The sequence below is a fragment of the Nothoprocta perdicaria genome, unplaced genomic scaffold (assembly GCF_003342845.1).
Source record: "Nothoprocta perdicaria isolate Ctin4 unplaced genomic scaffold, notPer1 scaffold_410, whole genome shotgun sequence".
Taxonomy (NCBI): domain Eukaryota; kingdom Metazoa; phylum Chordata; class Aves; order Tinamiformes; family Tinamidae; genus Nothoprocta; species Nothoprocta perdicaria.
Window position 1 is genome coordinate 237,947 of NW_020455656.1, and position 18,736 is coordinate 256,682.

At 40.2% G+C, this 18,736-nt stretch overlaps 1 protein-coding gene across 7 annotated transcripts in view; it reads left to right on the top strand.

Moving 5' to 3' along the window:
* PHF21A (PHD finger protein 21A) overlaps positions 1-18,531 on the top strand; it is an 88,970-nt gene extending 70,439 nt beyond the window's left edge. For 4 of the 7 annotated variants that reach the window (XM_026045839.1, XM_026045840.1, XM_026045841.1 and 1 more), the window contains exons 8-17: positions 626-922; positions 2,463-2,561; positions 3,376-3,427; positions 4,177-4,256; positions 4,714-4,774; positions 7,516-7,679; positions 13,578-13,733; positions 15,508-15,583; positions 15,907-16,010; positions 17,933-18,531. In XM_026045839.1, coding sequence (XP_025901624.1) covers positions 626-922; positions 2,463-2,561; positions 3,376-3,427; positions 4,177-4,256; positions 4,714-4,774; positions 7,516-7,679; positions 13,578-13,733; positions 15,508-15,583; positions 15,907-16,010; positions 17,933-18,187 — 1,344 coding nt within the window. In that variant the 3' untranslated portion in view covers positions 18,188-18,531. Of the gene's footprint in view, positions 1-625; positions 923-2,462; positions 2,562-3,375; positions 3,428-4,176; positions 4,257-4,713; positions 4,775-7,319; positions 7,343-7,515; positions 7,680-13,577; positions 13,734-15,507; positions 15,584-15,906; positions 16,011-17,932 lie in introns of all 7 variants that reach the window. The other 3 variants (XM_026045843.1, XM_026045845.1, XM_026045846.1) reach the window with 1 other exon arrangement.
* Positions 18,532-18,736: the final 205 nt, after the last annotated feature.

Consider the following 18,736-nt stretch of genomic DNA (forward strand, 5'->3'; position numbering starts at 1 on the left):
AGAGCCTGCTTGGCCAAGAAAGAAAATTACTGCGTTTACCCATAGTCTTTAGCACTTTTCTCTTAGAGATTAATATATAATACTGATTTGTTGTTGTTGTTGTTGTTGTTGTTTAGCAAGGTAAGTTGCACAGGTAATATGTAGAGTTGGCAAAAGTAACGGGCACTTGCTGAAAGTTTTAAGGCTTGAATTTATAGCTCAGTCAACTGTTATGTATTTGATTTCTTGAAGGTTCAGCATTAAGCCTTGCAACACACTTCTAACATTAGAGCCTAAGCAGTGCCTGTAAATGCTACATGAATATTGGGCTTTCAGAACCAGTGTGTTGATTTAGACATGTATAAGGTACTTGATAGTGAACATGCAAAATAAGTGTCTGCATCCAAATGCCAATTTCACAGAGAGTGAATGTATGTGCAGATGTTATGGATGATTTTTATGCAATTAGGCTTGAAAACGTGGCTTTTCCTTGTCCTAGCATAATTCTGACACTATGCTAAAAAGTTACACTTTATAGGAAATGAGACAACATTGCAAAGATTAGACAGGCTAAACTGAAACATTTAAAACCAGTAATGAAGTTCAACTAAGATATGGTTACGTGCATCTTTTTCGTTTTCTGTAGGTTCGACCTAAACCAGTCGCCCAAAATAACATTCCTATTGCCCCAGCACCTCCTCCAATGCTTGCAGCTCCTCAGCTTATTCAGAGGCCCGTGATGTTGACCACGAAGTTCACCCCCACGTCTCTCCCCAACTCGCAGAACTCCATACATCCAGTTCGTGTCGTTAACGGGCAGACAGCAACCATAGCCAAAACCTTCCCCATGGCACAGCTCACCAGCATTGTGATAGCAGCCCCAGGTACCAGGCTTGCTGGACCTCAGACTGTACAGATCAGCAAACCAAACGTTGAAAAACAGGTACAGATGAGCAAGTGCTTGGTAATGCAATGGTTTAGGTTTCTCGCTTTATGGTGTCCATTTGGAGAGGATAACAACTGTGGAGATGTTTTCAGTGGATGCTTGAATGTTCGTGTTCCAGCAGTAGTGCAAGTTATGGAGTGACTTGCAACTCTTGGGATAGAAAGCATGGTGTGCTTTGTAATAGCCTGTTGGAATCTTTCCCTCAAACCTCAGTGTTTTTATACTCCCCCTGCTGTTGCAATATCAGTAGTTCATAGGCAAGCTGTATTCTTGAGCTGTACTGCTATCTTGGAAAGCAAGAAAGCTTTAAACTGCAAAATCACAGGGATCTATAACACAACAAATGTGAGCATCTCTATTTTGCTCCTGTAGCCTTTTGATTGGTGACAAAATAGTCTCATTCAGCTTCCAAAGACTGCTAATTTTCTGTATCTGATTTGAATTGAGTGAGCCAAAGATAGATCCTCTGAAACAGAGTTTCTAGAAGTTTAGTTTTAAATTCTCTCTACTGAAGGGACTTATAAAATAATACGTAAGTTTAGAGAGTGTGATCTAATTGGGTTGCAAGCACAGACTCCTTGCCGGGTTTCAGAGAAGCAGTCTTTTGTTCCAATTTTAACCATTTCATATGCATTAATGTGCCTTGAAGTTGTCTTCACCTAAGGAGAAGGTGAAAATCGTGTGCATGGAAGATATGCTTATGCTCAGGCTGCTTCCGAATTCACCCGCAGAGGTTTGTGTGTTCCGTAAGGTTGTTCCATGAGCTGTGCAGCAACGCCTGCCTTCTGTCCTGTGACGTGATGTTGTACTTCTGCAGTACTGTACTTCTGGTGCCTGTTTCTTTTGATAGCAGCAATATCTGTTTGCTCTTTGCATTACTGGCAATTCAAAAAAATGTTTGGAAATGACATGGACAAAATACAGTGGTTTAGCTGTGGTTTCTCCCCCCCCCCCCCCATGTTTTATCTATATGATAAAGGATGTTAAATGGACAAAAACGTGATGTCGCTGTAGAGATTACCTTCTCAGTCAGTTTGTGGCATGGACAGATATAGCACAAGTTTAGGATTTTCATGCAGGGTATGATATGTTACTGCAAGAGTTGCTGCCTTCAGAAAAGAAACTTGAGAAGGATGTGAGATCATAGGAGTCAGAGAGGCAGTTTTTGAGCCAAACGTAACTTTTCATGAAAGACTGAGGGATACAAAATCATTTGTTGATTTTCCCATTTGTAACAGTTAACTCTAAGGTGACTTCTATTGCTTTTGTGGCTGCTTGGGTTAACAGAACAGTTACAAAGCTGCTTTCTTGGGGCACATTTCATTGGTTTGGAGCACATTTCATTCATTCTTCAAGCAAAATACTTTTTTAAGCTTTCATTTTGCTTCAGATTCCTAGACTAAGCCTTTGTTAGTGTACTGCCAGCTTTGAACTGTTTTTGTTTTAACTCCATCCGCTAAAGGATTTGTTTCGCCCTTCTGGTTTAACTAAAAAATAATTCTTATCACTGAGTGAGAGAAACACTGTTTCTTTTCAGACTATTAAACCCCACGTGGAAGCAGAAGAGAAGCAAACAGAAAGTCGTACCGTTACTCCACCTGCTGCACCGAAGCCAAAACGAGAAGAAAATCCACAGGTATCGGGACACATCCTGAGCTGTCTTTTAAGAAGAAAAGGAAATTCACTGTTCTTCAGAAAGCAGTTGTTCACTCAGAACTCCTCGGCTTGGAACGTTCCATGTATTTCTGCTGGACAGGAGTAGCTCATAAAGCTATAGAATAGGAAATTTAAATAGATAAAATGCATTATATTTTTCAGTCCTGGAATACATTGGACTTTTGAGTCTTTTGCAAATTAGAAGACTAGAACTTCCCTTTCATAGGTCTTTCAGACAGAAGGCTTGATTACAATACTGATTTCCTTGTGCTTTTAGAATTCTGTAGTTACTTTTCATGTTGGACTTCTGTCTTTATTTTGATTTGTGTGCTTAACAGTTAAGATTGGAATCCTCTAAGGAAGTCATAACCCTTACAAAGCTGCAGATGTAAACCAGAGTTGCCCTAGCAGTTAGCCATTTATGGATATTTTCTTCTGCAACCAGCAGTATTTTGCTGGCACCTGAACTATGCTGGTATTAGCTAAGAGCCAGTCACACAGTCTGTTCAGTGCTAGATGAGATATAGAGAAACTACTTCCCTATTCCCAACTCTGCCAGCCATAGGCTTTTCCCAATTTATGAGCCTTAAGTCTTTCCATCTATAAAGTGGGATGAATGTCTATCCTCTGTAAAACAATTTGATATATATGGATGAAAAGTGATTTATTGGGGCAAAGTATTTTCACTGCTTGATTACCTACCAAATGGTTTTAAGTGGTCTAAATGAAGTGGCTTTCCCTAATGATTGGAATTGGTATGATATCTGTATTTTTCTCTTTCTTACCTTTAACAGAAACTTGCCTTCATGGTGTCTCTAGGACTAGTTACTCATGACCACCTGGAAGGTAAGGAAAATATCTAAAGCTGGTTCTCAAACTCACTGTTTCATGGCCGTTCTGAACTGGAAGTATCCATGCAAAATGTGTCTGAATTAAGTACAGTATTTGTCCTGCACGGAAGTGCATTGGGATGTGCATACTTGGGACCTAATGTAGTCTCTGTTGTACATCCTTTTATTTCTTCTTTTAATATTGAAAGAAAGCAATAAGCAGCTGTGAGTGGTGGTTGGGATGGCAGTATATGTTCTGATGATTGAAAAGGAAATTTGTGGCAATCCTACTGCTATCTGTTAGCCCCTCTATCTGAAAAGTTGAATCACAGATAATTACAGATAATTTTACTTTAACCCCCATCTGGATTTTTTATTCATTTCATGAATTCAGAGTGTAATCTGTAAAGGGAGTTACTAGATTATAATTGGTTTCATAACTTAAACTCTGCAACCTTATACAGTGAAATTTATTTTTAAGATCAACAAGGTTACCAGAGACTGATGGATTTAGGCTCCCAGTGACATTGGCCATCAGTTTAAAATACCTTAGCTCTTAATTGGAGAGAGTTAGTTGAGCACCATGCTTATATTTATTGTCTTAGTTTTCAAATCTTCCAAACTTGGAAATACAGCAAAATTGCCTGTAGTCAGTATTAATCTTCTGCAGAAATCATCATAACCATCTTCACATGCAAGCTCTCTGTATGTTTTATATGATGTCTGAACCATTTGTCTTCTAACTCAAATGTTTTGTTTTGCAAGAAATCCAAAGCAAGCGACAAGAAAGGAAAAGAAGAACAACAGCAAATCCAGTGTACAGTGGAGCTGTTTTTGAACCTGAGGTACTGACCTCTTGCTGGGGGAAGCCTGCACCTTCATTCTGTGCTCGTGTGTACTTCTGCCATGCTGTCACCTACTAAGCTATCTCAGGTCTAGCTAGACAGGCAAACTATCATTTGTAACCATTGCAGCCATGTGACCCTCAAGGGTTTTTAATAGTAAACGCATGGGGCTGTTCCCTTTCAAAACCTGACTCGTTTTTCTGCCTTTTCCCTATCTAAAGCTGACGCTGAAAGGCAGCTTGCATTACTCATGCTATGAGGAGGTCAGCTGGCGTACTGGCCTGAAGCAGTGCAGATGTCAGAAATAGTATAAAAAGCTAACCTTTCTGAAGTTACGTTCCAGAAAACAGAACAGCCAGGAATCTTACTAAGTAATATCCTGCCATTTCTCGGCAATTCCATGTAGCTGTTGCCAAAAGTGCTAGCCAACTGAAAGTGTCATTTTTTTCCCCTCCAGCGCAAGAAAAGTGCAGTCACGTACCTGAACAGCACAATGCATCCCGGGACACGTAAAAGAGGTGAGGTGTTCTTGGGCCTGTCTCTCTGCTGTGTGCCTCTCCCTCCAGCTTGCATTTGCAGTCCCCTTGATGATTCAAAGAGCAAAGCAATGAAGGGCTTTACAGTAGTACGTTTGTGCAGTAGATTTCTGTGGTAGACAAAGATTGCAATTTCTAGGGATTAGCACAGCGGGTTTCATTTCAGTTTCATTTTCCAGAAAGAAAAAAAAAAAGACTATAGATGATCGAGCAAAGGGAAAGCTGAGATGTTTGAGCATTGTTTGGTAGAATAAAGCTGCTGTCAGGATGCTGTGGTTAATAACTAAATTGTTTTGTTGCTGTTGAGAAGAAGGAGGCTTTGGGAAAAGTGTCTGTGCCATGAATAGGAGGGGAAACTTAGTGTGGGAAAAGGCTGTTCCTCACCAGGAATAGCAATAGGTCCTTCAAAAGATTGATTTTGAACAAGAAGATCTTTCTTATCATGCTGAGCACTTTTCTGCAACCAGAGTGCCACTTGTTCTAAAATGAGAGATGATCATTTTTGTAGAGATGCATGTTATTCAGTGGAAATCCTTCTGCAGAATACATGGAGTTTTAGGACTTAGATTGTAATGATAAAACACACCAGAGCAGCATAGCAGAGACCTTCTACTGTTCTCTGTGTGCAGTATTGAAAATCAAAGCTAAGCTCAAGCACATGTATGTGACAACCTTTCACTAACTTTTGAGATTTTCCACAGTTCTTAAAGGCGCCTAATAGCCCCTTTACTCCTGAGGCTTTTGTCAAAAAATGGTGATAACGCATATTTAAAAACAAAACCTCCAAAGAGAATATTGTGCAAAATGTGTGTGGTACGATTTAAATCAGGAAACTGTATGTGTCATGTGCTGTGTTGAACTTCAGTGCCAGCCTACATGTGTGCCTTTGTAACTGGATAGTTTGGGGGCATTGACAGTGCAATACGTAGCCTTTCCCATCCAAGCAGTTCCTTTAGATCAAACCAAGATTGTCAGTGACTGAAAATCTGACTGAAATCTTTATTCCTTGGCTGGATTGGTATGGTCTGCTTGAATTGCTGATGTTAGTGCAGTTCATGTAAAACAGGGGCCATTATGAGGAAAGCTGCAGTGCTGCCTAGCACTGACCAACAACTCTATCAGCACTTTTGGCTGCAAGGTCATATCTGCATTTGACCTGTGCACGCCTTGAGGTGCCTGTTCAGTCCAGCAGGCAGTATGGCAAAACTGGCACTTCTGCAGCCACGCTGTTTCTGAATAAAGGGCATCAGTCTCTAGTGATATCCTCTAATAACCTTAAACGTATTTTTAAAAGGGATACAGGTATTATATACAGGGACTTTCATATGTACTCTGCAGATAAGTAAATGCTCCTTCTTCTGGTATTGATTTCTTAATTCTGTTTTATAGCTCAGGGTGAACAATTACTGTATCAATGCAAAGAATGGCATGTGTTTATATTTGATACTCTCTTGGACTGTTTTTGCACGCTGGCTGCTACTGTACTGTCTTTTCTTCTCACTCTGTTGTGAGCCTGCACCTTACCTCGGCACCAAATTAGTAGCACACATTTTCAACTGACAAAAGATTTGGGTGCATTAGTTCAGTGATTTGAGTTAGTACAGCAATATATTAGGCAAAGACTTTATGCAAGCAGGTGCCCTTGAGAGCCTTAGTTTAATTCTGGATGCTGCTGAGCATATCAGAAATTTCAGCCATGGGCATCACTATCAGAAATCTATTTCCAAGGACATGCTTAGTTCTGGAACGTATCCAGACCTCAAATGCAAGGTTTAGCATGTTAATAAGTATAGACTGACAGTCTGCAAAATGGAAGTCTGAGAAATTATTCCTAGATTCCAGTGCTTATAGTGTTCACAGATCCATGGACTTCCCTGGAGAAGGGAGGCAAAATGATGGTTGTGTGTTGTTTTTTTTCTGTCTCACCTTGTGTACCTAATTTTATGAAGGTTTTTACAAACACATTTTGAACCTCTGCCAGCCTGCAAGAGGAATTGTACAAAATTAAACATACTTAACTAATAGAATCTAAGAAAGAATATTAGACTGGGGGACGGGTTGCACTGAAAGCTTGTAGAGTTACTGCTGGTAGTGCTGGGGCTATGAGACACACACGAGGGCCTGTTCTTAAGCTGGTCACTATAAGAGGTGCCAGTAGGGTAGAAAGTGCTGAGCTGTAGGTGAGCGGGTATAGAAAAAGGGGGAAGGGCGTGGAGGTTGGAATGGTGACTGCTGGCTTCTAATAAAGGACTTAACCTTGGTGTAGACTTAAGCTGGCGTTTGGTAGATAGGGAGGTAGGGGGTAACAGTAGAAAGAAGGAATTAATAGCAGTGATTGTGGCTTCCTTCTATCTTCTGTAGAGCTTATTTTCTCTTCCTTCTGAAATACCTCTTTTAAATATTCTTTCCTTTGCAAAAATCTACTTAAAGATTTCTAAAAAATGTTTAAATCTTTGCTTCTGTCCTTCCACTTGTAACTTTATATTAACTTCCTCTCTGTGCTACATCATTTCCTTTTTCATGCTAGCCAATGAGGACCACTGGCCAAAGGTATGTAAGATCATTTTTCCTTTTTTTTTTTTTTTTAAAGTGGAAACTTAACAGTAAGGAACACATCTTCTTTTCATATGCAATTTATAACTCAGAAAATGTTGGAGAGAAGATACCAGTTTTATTTTTTTTTTTTTTTTTTTTTTTTTGTGTTCCCTTTTGTTAATGTGTAGGTCGTCCACCTAAATACAACACGGTGCTGGGATTTGGGGCTTTGACCCCCACATCCCCTTTGTCCAGTTATCCCGACTCCCCAGAAAATGAAAAGACAGAGACCACATTTACTTTTCCCGCAGCCGTTCAGCCTGTGTCCCTGCCTAGTCCCAGCTCCACAGACGTAAGTAATTCTCGGGGAATGGGTTTTGTTTAGAAGTCCATCAGTGGACTGAAGCACTGGGAAGCACCAGGCTGCCGGAGGAGGAGCTTGTTTCCTCTGTGCACTGCCTGGGATCGTCTGACCACATTGGATTGGTCATCCGTGCAAACATGGAGGGGAGAATGGGAAGTATTACTTACAGACACAGGAACAAAAGGGAAAGGAGGGAAACCTCTTAGAGCACCTAGGGCAGCGTTCAAAGCACAATTACAGAAATTCAGCTGTGTGGAGGCAACTAAACACTTCCTTCCTGTGCTCAGGCCACACAACGTGCCTTGAATGAAACCTAGTCATTTTGTTATGATTTATAAAGAAGCAAGTGTCCTTATTTTAAATTACCTTAAAGGTAAGATTTGTTACTCAAAGCACAGCCTTTCTTAAGTCACTGTTATTTCGTGTTTTTTTTTTTTTTTCATTTCTTGCAAAAACATGATGAAAAAATTTTAAGGTCAGATGTAAACATCAGGAAACTTATAATAAGAAAAAATAAGCTGAGTTGCTGTGTAGGCCTGAAGTAACACTGCAGCAAAGGGATTGTACTCTGTGCTTTGAATGAAAGTGCACTGTGACTATTCAGCGTGGGAAGAACAATTTATTGCACAGAAGTTCTCAGGAGCTCTTGGCAATACATTCTACACTGCCAGTAACGTGCTTGCCCTTTAGAGACTGCTACTTAGTGGGCTCAGTTTAAAAATAAAAAAGCACTTGTTTATTTCTATGTACCTGAGTTGCGGAGTCCTGCAATCGGTGCCAGGGTGGTCTCTTCCTTTTCCATGTATTACCACATCTAACCAAGACACAGTCTTGTTTAATGGGATTTAAGTTGTGCAGCCTTCAGCTGTGCAACTGCACCACTGTAAGTGCTCAGACTGAGTGACTGACTCTACTGACCACTCACCAGAGGGAGCAGAGGTCAGTTTGTTGCCTCTGGACTGCGTTTGCTCTGCATAAGTAACAGGAATAGAAATAGCACAATTGCATCGGAGTCAGGGAGGTAAATAGATGCAATTTTATTATACAGGGAATAGGAATGTGAAATTAAAAGGTGTTCTTTTATATACTTGCTTCTGAGAGCAGAGCAGCAGTAGAGTATAAAAAGCCCTTCCTGGCAGTCAAACGAATGAGACTGTGAAACAACCTCTGAGGTGAAGATGGGCCAGCACGATCCCTGGGGACATTTATAAGTAAACAGTACAAATGACTAGAAAACACACTGGAGAAAATGGTTTTTTGCACTGACCCCAAAAAAGATAGGGTAATGTGGTAGGTTTTTTCCATCACCTGACTTGTGTGTGTGTATTGTTGGGTCTTTTTCCCACTCTCTAAGAGCTCTCAAAACAAGTTAATATGATATTGCCCTATTTTCTGCAGTGCCTGTCTGCAGGAGGCTGAACCAAGAGTGAAGAGCTTTTATAGGGTTCAAATTTAGTTCTGAATGTCCTCAGCCTGATGAATTTGCTTAGTATTGAAAGAGATTTGGGATGATTTAGTATTAATTAAATTAGAAGATTTTTGAGAAGACAATGGAAGATTACACAGTAAACAGCTAATATTCTCTTACCTGAGCATATTACAATGTAGTACAAGCACTTTTTCCTCCTCAGAATAGTATGTACATCTCCCTTAAAATGTTCCCAAACAAGCTTATTAATTTATACAAAAGCAACAGCAGTGTTTAAGCATTAATGTTTTTGAGGTTTTAATTTTTTGAAAAATTTAATCCCAAAGTTGCATGTTCTCCATCAGTTGAGCTAAGTCTGTAGCTCAACTTTTCAGCAATATTTGATTTTGAATTCCATATAAAAGCACAAAAACTATTTCAAAGTGCTCATCAAAGCAGTATTTCAGATTTTTTATTGATAAAATTTGAACCTTCAGAGACAGCAAAATAACAGAAGCAAGTAAATATGAGATCAGTTTTTCTGTCATTACTTGTAATCTGTAGCAAATTAGTCAGTGGGAGAGGAATGGTCCCCATTGCCTGCGGTGAGTCAGGTGGTAGTCTTCTGCTTATATGTTCCAGGAAAATTGCTGGATAAGCTTGTGCAGTCACATCCCTTCCGTGTGATTTGGTTTTATACATTTGGCATGGTGCATCCTTTGCCCATCTGAGCATTGAGAACTTGAGGATCCTTGGTTGGAGAAGTGCTGCATAATGCCATTTATTTAAAAACCAGCAGTGGGAGTGGTGCCAGAGGTGAGGACAGAGCAAATTTAGCTCCTTTTCATCTCAGGAGCTCGCAGCTTAATTAGAGGTACAATACATTAAACACTGGAGTACTCACGCCACAGTTTATGGATTTGTTAAAGGAGCAAAAGGCAGCAATGCCACGGAAGGGAGCTGTTCCTGCCTCCCCCAGCAGTTGTTTCTCATCCCTTTAATGCCTCTTGTGCTGTGCCAGCAGCAGCATTTCTGGGGCCCCACTGCCTTCTGCATAAGGAACTGACATAGCTGAAATATTGCTAGGCCTAGCCCAGATCATGATCTGCTCTGCTTTGTTTTACAGCCACACATGGCCTTTGCCAGCCTTACGCAGGGGACAGAAACGACTGCCTGGGTGTAGGGAGAAGGCAGGATCAGAGAGGCCAGTTTATTTTCAACTGGCGCTACAGAACTAGTTGATGATGCTAATAGAGAAAGATCTGTTTATTCTAGATAGGATGCCAAATGTTGCTTGTGGTTACAGGCTCCAGCTTTTGGGAAATACAAGCTGAAAACAGGGCATGTGCCTAAATAAAAAGTTATTTTGAAAGTCTTGGTAAAAAGAGTTTAGCTCTTCCTTAGGCTGATACAGAAGGAATCTGTAGCTTTGCCTCCCTTCAGAATATTTTTATGTTCGTGTTGCTGAAAAAGGTCTAATTTTTATAGGTTTTTAGAATGAAAATTTAGCACTTAAATAATCCTTGTTTTTAGGCAACCTAGAGAAAATTACCAATTGTGCCAAGCTGTCAGCACCAGGCAGTGCAGCTCAGAGCAGCTTTCTTGATTTTCTCCCAAATAGCCATTCTCTAAATGACAGAGGTGAATTCTGAAGGAAGGATGAAGCAGACCCATGAGGTGGGAAAACAGATGAAGATGCAGGAATAAAAGTTAGGACTAGAGGCGGGGAGAAGGAAAGAGGTGATGCAAAATTTTCTGTATGTGTCTGGCAATTATCTGTGAATTAGTTGGTAACAGATGAACCTCCCTCACAGTCGGCAGCACATTCACCTGGAGGACAGTGGTCACCTTTGGCAGTCAATCACACAGTAGCAAGAATAGCACGAGACTCTTTCTCTCTTTTTATGATCATCTTTTTTATCAGAGAATATTTAGTTTTTGCATTTTTCCATTGTAATGTAATTATAAATATAGATACTAGCATTCAAACACACAGGTTACTTACATTTTTGATCTGATACCATATTGTCCAGTTCTATTGTCTAAAGTGATCCCTGTTGCTCTAGGCAGTGTGCAGAAATAAAGAAAACTGTGGTCTATCCGAAAGGCTTTGGGTTGCTTTTCTCTGCTCTTGGTGCAGAACAAAAGATGACCTTAAATCACCTTTTATGCTTCTGTGTTCTGAAATTATTCTTGAGTCTTCGCACCCTGTAGCATATGTCAGAGCAGCCTCGGTGAGCACGGCTCTAATGCAAGTTGGCGGCCTCTAGGCTTCACAGAGCACGTCCTGAAAGCTGCTTAGTGGGTGCATGTCACAGCACTGAATCAAGCCCCCCTTATACATATATTCATTAACTGCAAGTAAACCCCTGGTATTTACTGGAAATCAGGCAGGGGCTAGGAGTTTCGGTAATGCCAGTTACCAGTTCTCAGGAATTGCCCTGCATTTTGCACTGTTTCTTAAATCAGACATGAATTATGGAGTTTGTGTGTTGTCATTCCAGCCAGTTCCCCGGTGCTGCGCACTAGCAGCCACGTGACTTGTTTTTTTGACATTTTGTTGAATTTAGAAGTGTCTAAGTTTAAATTTCTAAGTGTCACCTCCTCAAGAAGCAGCTGCGTGTGTCTCTTGTTTAGATCTATTTCTGCACGATATTAGATTTGGCAGTCTTGGGGTTTCAGCACGCTGAAAACACCCAGCGTGCTAACAAATGCCTTTGTGTGTGTGGCAGTCGGTCTAAAGCATCTGAACAACACATCTAATTCTCTAGAATGAACATTTTCTTTCAGAATGTGAGAATTTTCGTCAAACTTTTTTTCCTTAGGTTCCAGAGGATTTTGTTTTAGCTTATATGACATTTTTGCCTGCCTTCTTTTCCTTCCTTAACTTGCAAAACGCGTGATAGAGCAACAGAGATTTTATCAGCCTGGTTACACAGATCACTTCACAAGAGGCATGAAATGTCACTCATTTAGTTCTTCAATTAACACTGAAAAACTCTGGCATTAAAGGGTGAAATAATACTAGAAGCCAGCTCTCAATGATCCGTGGGAATCACGGGACGGAACCGTGCCACTGGAAGTTCACTAAAGAGTGATCCTTCACAAAACAGGACAGCAGCACTAACCTTGGGAATTAAGAATAACATTCCCTTCAAAGAAAAACCTCATCAGCAGTAGATCCACAAAGCAGAAACCCTCGCAGATTGCTTGTGTGTCACTCTTGTAATATGTTTAATATTTTACCCACAGTAGGGATTAGTGCCATATTTCTTGCCTGGCAACCTAATGTGCAAGTGCATGGCCAAGTCCAACATCATTTTAAGGTGATGGAATTTATTCACACCATGGGAAAAGACTGCACAGGTCAAAGTGAAGCATTGCATGCACTGATATGTCATGCAAAGGGAGCAGGTATGCAGTTTGTCTCCTCCTACACATCTGCAGATTGTCATCCTGCAGACCTTGTGTGTGCGACTTCGGCTAAAGTCACCTAGAGCTGTGTGTTTGAGAGACTGCCACGTGGGGCCGAGGAGATGTCAGGCTGCAGCTCTGTGGATTTTAAGCTATTTTTTTCTGTAGCGCCTTTGTATTAAAAAGGAAAGCAAAGAGAGGAAACCTCCAAAGGACAGGATGGGAGTAACAGAAGGAGAGAGTGAAAAAAGTGCCAAAAACAGGCCTCCCATTCTGGGGAGTTGATGGCTATAGAAAAGAATTACCTCTGATGATAATGCAATAGTAACTAAACATGTGTTTTTTAAGTTTTGTTGTCAGTTATGTTTTGAATTCCTTTTAAAAAAATTCCGTGGCTAAAAATAACTGATGGTATCCCTTCGTTTTGCCTCTCAGCCTATGTTAGTGATGAATCTGCTTCTTTAGAGAGACAAAATTTTGCAATGGCTCTTTTGGTGCTGCTTGAGGTAACCTAAGTGAAGTCAAAGAATTCTCAGGAAATAACTAGTTCTGTTTCATTTACAATCAGAACACCTTTTTCTTGCAATTTCATTGTTAAAGGTGACCTAAATCTTTGACCGTGTTCTTTTCAGTTTGGTATCCTGCTCTTGGCATTTCTTGCATATATACATTAGTGGCCAGAGGCAGTCTGATCTGCGCTCCCCAAGCTTGCATCCAAAACTGAGTAGGGACAAGATAGTGAGTAGATGATCAGTTTAGGTAGAAAAGCAGAGAGAAGAAGGAACCTTAAATACAACAGGACACAGGGTAGTAGTTGTTAATAGAAGCTATGGCAATAAGTGTTTGCTAGGATGTTTAACCTGGGGAAGACAGAGGAGAAGTGTTTCCAGCTTCCTGAGTGGTTTCACCTCCTCACAAGGATGTAACCATTTGGGATCCCCTTGGCAAAGAGTGTTTGCTATACAGTTTGCATTTAGCTGTGATGTAGATGTCAAAGGTCAAAGTTAATTTTTTGCTTTTTTTTTTTTTTCTCTCACCCTCATCCCTTTCCCTCAATTTTACAGGGCGACATCCATGAGGATTTTTGCAGTGTTTGCAGAAAAAGTGGGCAGTTGCTCATGTGTGACACGTGTTCACGTGTTTATCACCTGGACTGTCTGGACCCGCCTCTGAAAACCATTCCCAAGGGCATGTGGATCTGTCCCAAGTGTCAAGACCAGGTATTGTTTGACAGACAGGGAGAGCTCTATACAATGCACTACAAACATTAATTCCAAGTTAAAGAAAATAACCAGATCACAGGGCTTAGTTAGATCAAGACGGCCTGACACTGAACGAATCTATTTGATTTGTAAAAAGGCTTTTGTGATTTTGATCAAATTACTTCTGTTGGAGTGCCTGCAAATGCAAAAACCTCCCAAGTTTTGCTTTTCTGCTCCCAGACTTTAGGTGTCTTATTTGTTAGCCTTGTGTTTTTGCTCTGCTTTTCCTAGGGCAAAATACACACTTTGGGGAAAGGTTCTCTATCATCACAGAAATTTTCTTGTATGTTCTTATCACACTGTTTTTTCAACATTTTTAATGGAAAATAAATAAATAATCCTATTTTTATTAATTAAATATTAAATAAATAAATAAATAAATATTAAATAGATAAAATAAATTAATTATTTAATTTATTTATTAATTAAATAAATAATCCTATTTATTTTTATTTACACAAGCCTACCTTAATGTGTTAAGAAAATACCAGTCCCTATTCACTGGTATAAATCAAACATCATAGAAATTTTCTTCCATTATCTCTTTTAATAGTATAATCTATCATCAGAGTAATGATAGGTAAATAGCTTGGGTCTTCTTCCTTTCAAATTCCTCTCTGAAAGCTCACAATTGAAATGAATAGATTGTATGTTAATATTTCTTCTCTAATTGCAATGAGATTACAAAACAAAGAAGCAAGCTTCTGTTTTCAGAGCCCTTACATGGAAGTCCATAAGTTGCAAAGAACTGCTGTTACTGGCAGTCTGAAGCTGTTAGCGTTCTGTCTAATTTAGCATATTGCTTAGTAGCCCGTGCAACCTTCTGTTAACCAGATGGTAATGTAAGAAAACAGCCCCCTATATGATACACTGCTCAGAAGAATGAAAATGCAAAATGAAAGCAACTTGGTCAGTAGCTACGAATGAGAAGGGCATGTTATAACTTCCCCATTACTGCTGTGGCTTACTCTCACCTTCTCTCTTCCCTTTATATTCCTCTGATTAGTTACCACAAAATAAGAGGGGAAAAAAAAAACCCCTTGGAGTTACTTCCCTGTATAGTGACTGAGTCGTGAGTCTTCTGAGTCACCTTTCTGATTTGCATCTCACAAAGACACAGTGTATGGTTTTCCTCTCTAAATAAAGTTCCTTAGGAAGGAGTATGTTTCTCGTTGTAAGGACATAAATGATGCTTAGCCTTTATAAGGAGAGTTTGGCAAATGTATTTAAGGACAATTCTAAAAAAGGGGAGAGATAGGACAGTGTCATGTTTTATTAGCCAGGAAGTGTTATATTTGAATGTATGGTGTGGGAATGCTCTGTGCCATGAGACATTCTCCCCCAGAACAAATAAAATGAGTAATTTGTCTGTACTGTGAAATCATGTTTCTTTCTCCTGGCAAGTTTGGCTTCAGATATATTAACTTTTATATATTTAAGTTTCATTAGTAGCTTGGTTTTTTGGTTTTTTTTTTTTGTTTTTTTTTTGTAGCTAGTGAGGTGATTTAAGAAAATGATGGCTTTTGTGAGAAAGAGGCTTCCTTTGTGGGAGCTACAGTACAGTTTTAAATAATTCTCTTTAATCTCCAAGTAGGTCTGCAAAGTTTTATGTTAACAGGGCTGAGATTAATGATAGCCAGAAAAGAAAATTCTCTGTATTTCTCCCACTCATTTTTCTGTTCCTAGTCATAGCTTGTGTACCAGCCTAATTGTCTGCACGCTTTTCTTTCAGATGCTAAAGAAGGAAGAAGCAATCCCATGGCCAGGAACTTTAGCAATTGTTCATTCATATATTGCATATAAAGCAGGTAGGACAATGGTAAACAACACTTGTAATGGTGGAAAATCTTATGAGGGAGTAGGATAGAAGAGTATTTCCTTTACAGAAGGAGATTAAAGGGGAAGAACCAAGGTCACTAGTAATTTGAAAAGGGCAGTCTATGTATTTGTTCAGCTTTTTGTGAAGCTTCTTTGTGCAGGGGAAATTTTGGGCATGATTCAGTGTATAAATTGCTGAATTATCTTTAAACACAATTACACTGCTTACATAAAGCAGACTAGGCTCTCTGCAGTGTGTAACAGGAACATCTTAGATATTATTCCTTGAGATGATCAGTGTTCTGTTTTGCAGCAAAAGAAGAGGAAAAACAGAAACTACTTAAGTGGAGTTCAGATTTAAAACAGGAAAGAGAACAACTAGAGCAGAAGGTCAAACAGCTCAGCAATTCTATAACGGTAAGCATTGCTCTTCTAGATAACTTGGCAATTGTTCTGGTGCCAGAATGCAGGGAGAAAAAAAAAAAGGCAGTCTATAGAGCAATTCCATGGGGGAGAGCTACCTTCCACTGGATTTACTGAGAATAAGCTGTTTTCTGTGGGGTTTCTTTTTAGGAGCTTGGGAAGTGGGAATGAAAAATAGGCAACATATACATACACTGGGTGACTTGGGCATGATGCATACAGACTGTATATTGTAGGCACACGATGACCTCTAATGTCAGCAAAACCCAGGATTCTTATTGCCTGTGGGCAGCAGAGGAAGTGCAAGTGTGAGGTGCCTCACCTCAGGAACGGTCACACCTGGGTGCACAGGAGTTGCAGCCCGCAGGTGCTTCCCAGCTGTTCCTAACACAACTGTGACAATTTGCTCAGGACTAGTCGTCTCTGGGGCCCTTGACATATCCTGCATTGGCAGTCAGCGCTGGGGCACACCAGGCATGCCTCTCCATTACGTTATGAATTGGACCATGCCATACTTCTAACCAGAAGCCTGTGGTTTTCACCTCAATTTATATCAGTAGTTGGAACCTACATATTAATGTGTTGGGTTTTTTCCTCACCTTAATATGCAAATCAGGCTTATGAGTTGTCAGTGTAGTTTTAAGTCCCTCACTTAGTATATCCAGAGTTAAATAAGCTCAATGCTCAATACATCAATTTACATATTGAGCTCAATGCTCAATACATATTTGCAAATGTAAACATTTGCAAATGCAAAAGTGCTTTTTTGGCCCAAATATCTTTATATCTTTGAAGAAAAGTAAGTGTCCTGTGCTTAAAGTCCTCTAAATGCTGCTATTAGAAATGAAAAGGTTGCTAGTAAACAAGTGGTGGAAGGTGTTTGTTACCAGTTCTGGAGACTGTTGTCCATTACCATTTAGTAGTAGCTGGGCATAACGTGAGCAGTGCTAGAGCACTAGACTGCATCTCAGTAATGTACACAGGCAGACCCGAGCCTTTAACAACGTGCACTGGCAGTAGGTAAGAGGAATTGCTTATTTTCTCTGGTCTGCTCATTGATTTTGCTTTCCTTGCAACTGCCCAGAAAAGGGCATGTTGGAGCCATTTTTTGTGATGTTTTTATCATGCTTGTGTGTAACCACTTAATCTAGAGATCAGTGTTGATAAAAAGTTCTAAAAATGTAAGAAGGTTGACATCTCTATGTAGGAACCTGAATGTCACAGACATAAAATAGCTGCCACCTCCTCCATTGTGAGAGTTTCAAATATAGATATCAGCAGTTTTTCACCTTTGAAACATCGTTTGCAGATTTTTTTTAAGCTATGTTACCCTCACTCTAATCTGATGAGCTGGCTAGGATGCTGCTGAAGAGAAAAAAAAGTGGCCACAAATAAGATTTTCAAGTGAAGGAGGATTTGCTTTTCTTTTGAAGTCCACCCTTTATTTATTGAGAGGAGGAAGTGATGTTCCTGCTAAAATGTCTGTGAAAGCAAAAGCTGTATCCCACTAATGGCACACAGGCACACAGTCAGCAGTCAGCTGCAGTTTGCAGATCTGAGCTCAAGAAATGTCAGCAATGCAATGCTAATATAAAAAATAATAGGAACATGCACTTGGGAGTGGTCCTTCAAAAGAAATGCAAAAGGATGGAGCTGTGTGTTGGTTTGCAGAGCACCTCAGGATAAAAGGGGTCCCAGCAGCTTTGTCCAGGTAATTCTTCAGCAAGCAAGTGTGAAGTCTCCTAAAACACAGCGCTTGGGCTTGGTTTCTTCTAGGCTGGGAGAGTGAGGTTATAGCTGCAGGCTTTACTGGTGCTTTCATTTAGATACGTGATAATTGTGTTCCTTCTCTGACCTCCTTTCGTTCCGAGGAGGGTAAAGCTTGAACTTACTCCTGCTTTTCTGATTTGCTGCAGAAATGCATGGAAATGAAGAACACCATCCTTGCAAAACAGAAGGAGATGCACAGCTCCTTGGAGAAGGTAAAACAACTGATCCGCCTCATCCAAGGCATCGACCTTTCAAAACCCATAAACTCTGAGGTCAATTCAGTAGCCATCTCCAATGGCATGGACTCCACTAACAATACTAATGCTGCCACCTCCACCTTAGCCCCGTCCCCTTCCCAGAGCTGCATGGTGAACTGTAACAAGGGCGATGAGACTAAATAACACAGTGAAGTAAGAAGGAGCCAGGGGAGGTGGCGGCGAGGAGGAGGAGCAAAATATCGAAACTCTAGAAAAGCAAAACCGGATTTCTTCTGGAAAGTGCAGAATTCTTTAGTTCTTTGGTTCCAGAGAGAGCGTGAAGATGCTTGTGCCGGGCGGCACCGGAGTTTGCCAATTGATCCTTCTTATTCTGTGTGTACATGCAAAGTTTGGATCATGTTACATGAATAGTGCCAGCTGGGGGTTCTTTGCCAGCACCATGCCAAGTGAAATAATATATTTACTCTCTCTATATTTTACACCAGTGTGTGCCTGCAGCAGCCTCCACAGCCACTATAGGTTTGTTTTATTTTTGTTTGGGGTGAGGAGCAGGGATGAGGGAGGAGAGCAGGTTTCAAATCCTTATTTGCAGAACAGTTTGTTTAGCTAGGGGAAAAAAAAAATAAACAAGTCCAAAGAGCCTGTGGGCTTTTCCTGTTTCTAAACTCTCAGTACTATTAAACCAAAAAAAAAAAAAAAAAAAAAAAAAAAAGAAAACATCATCTCTAAGAG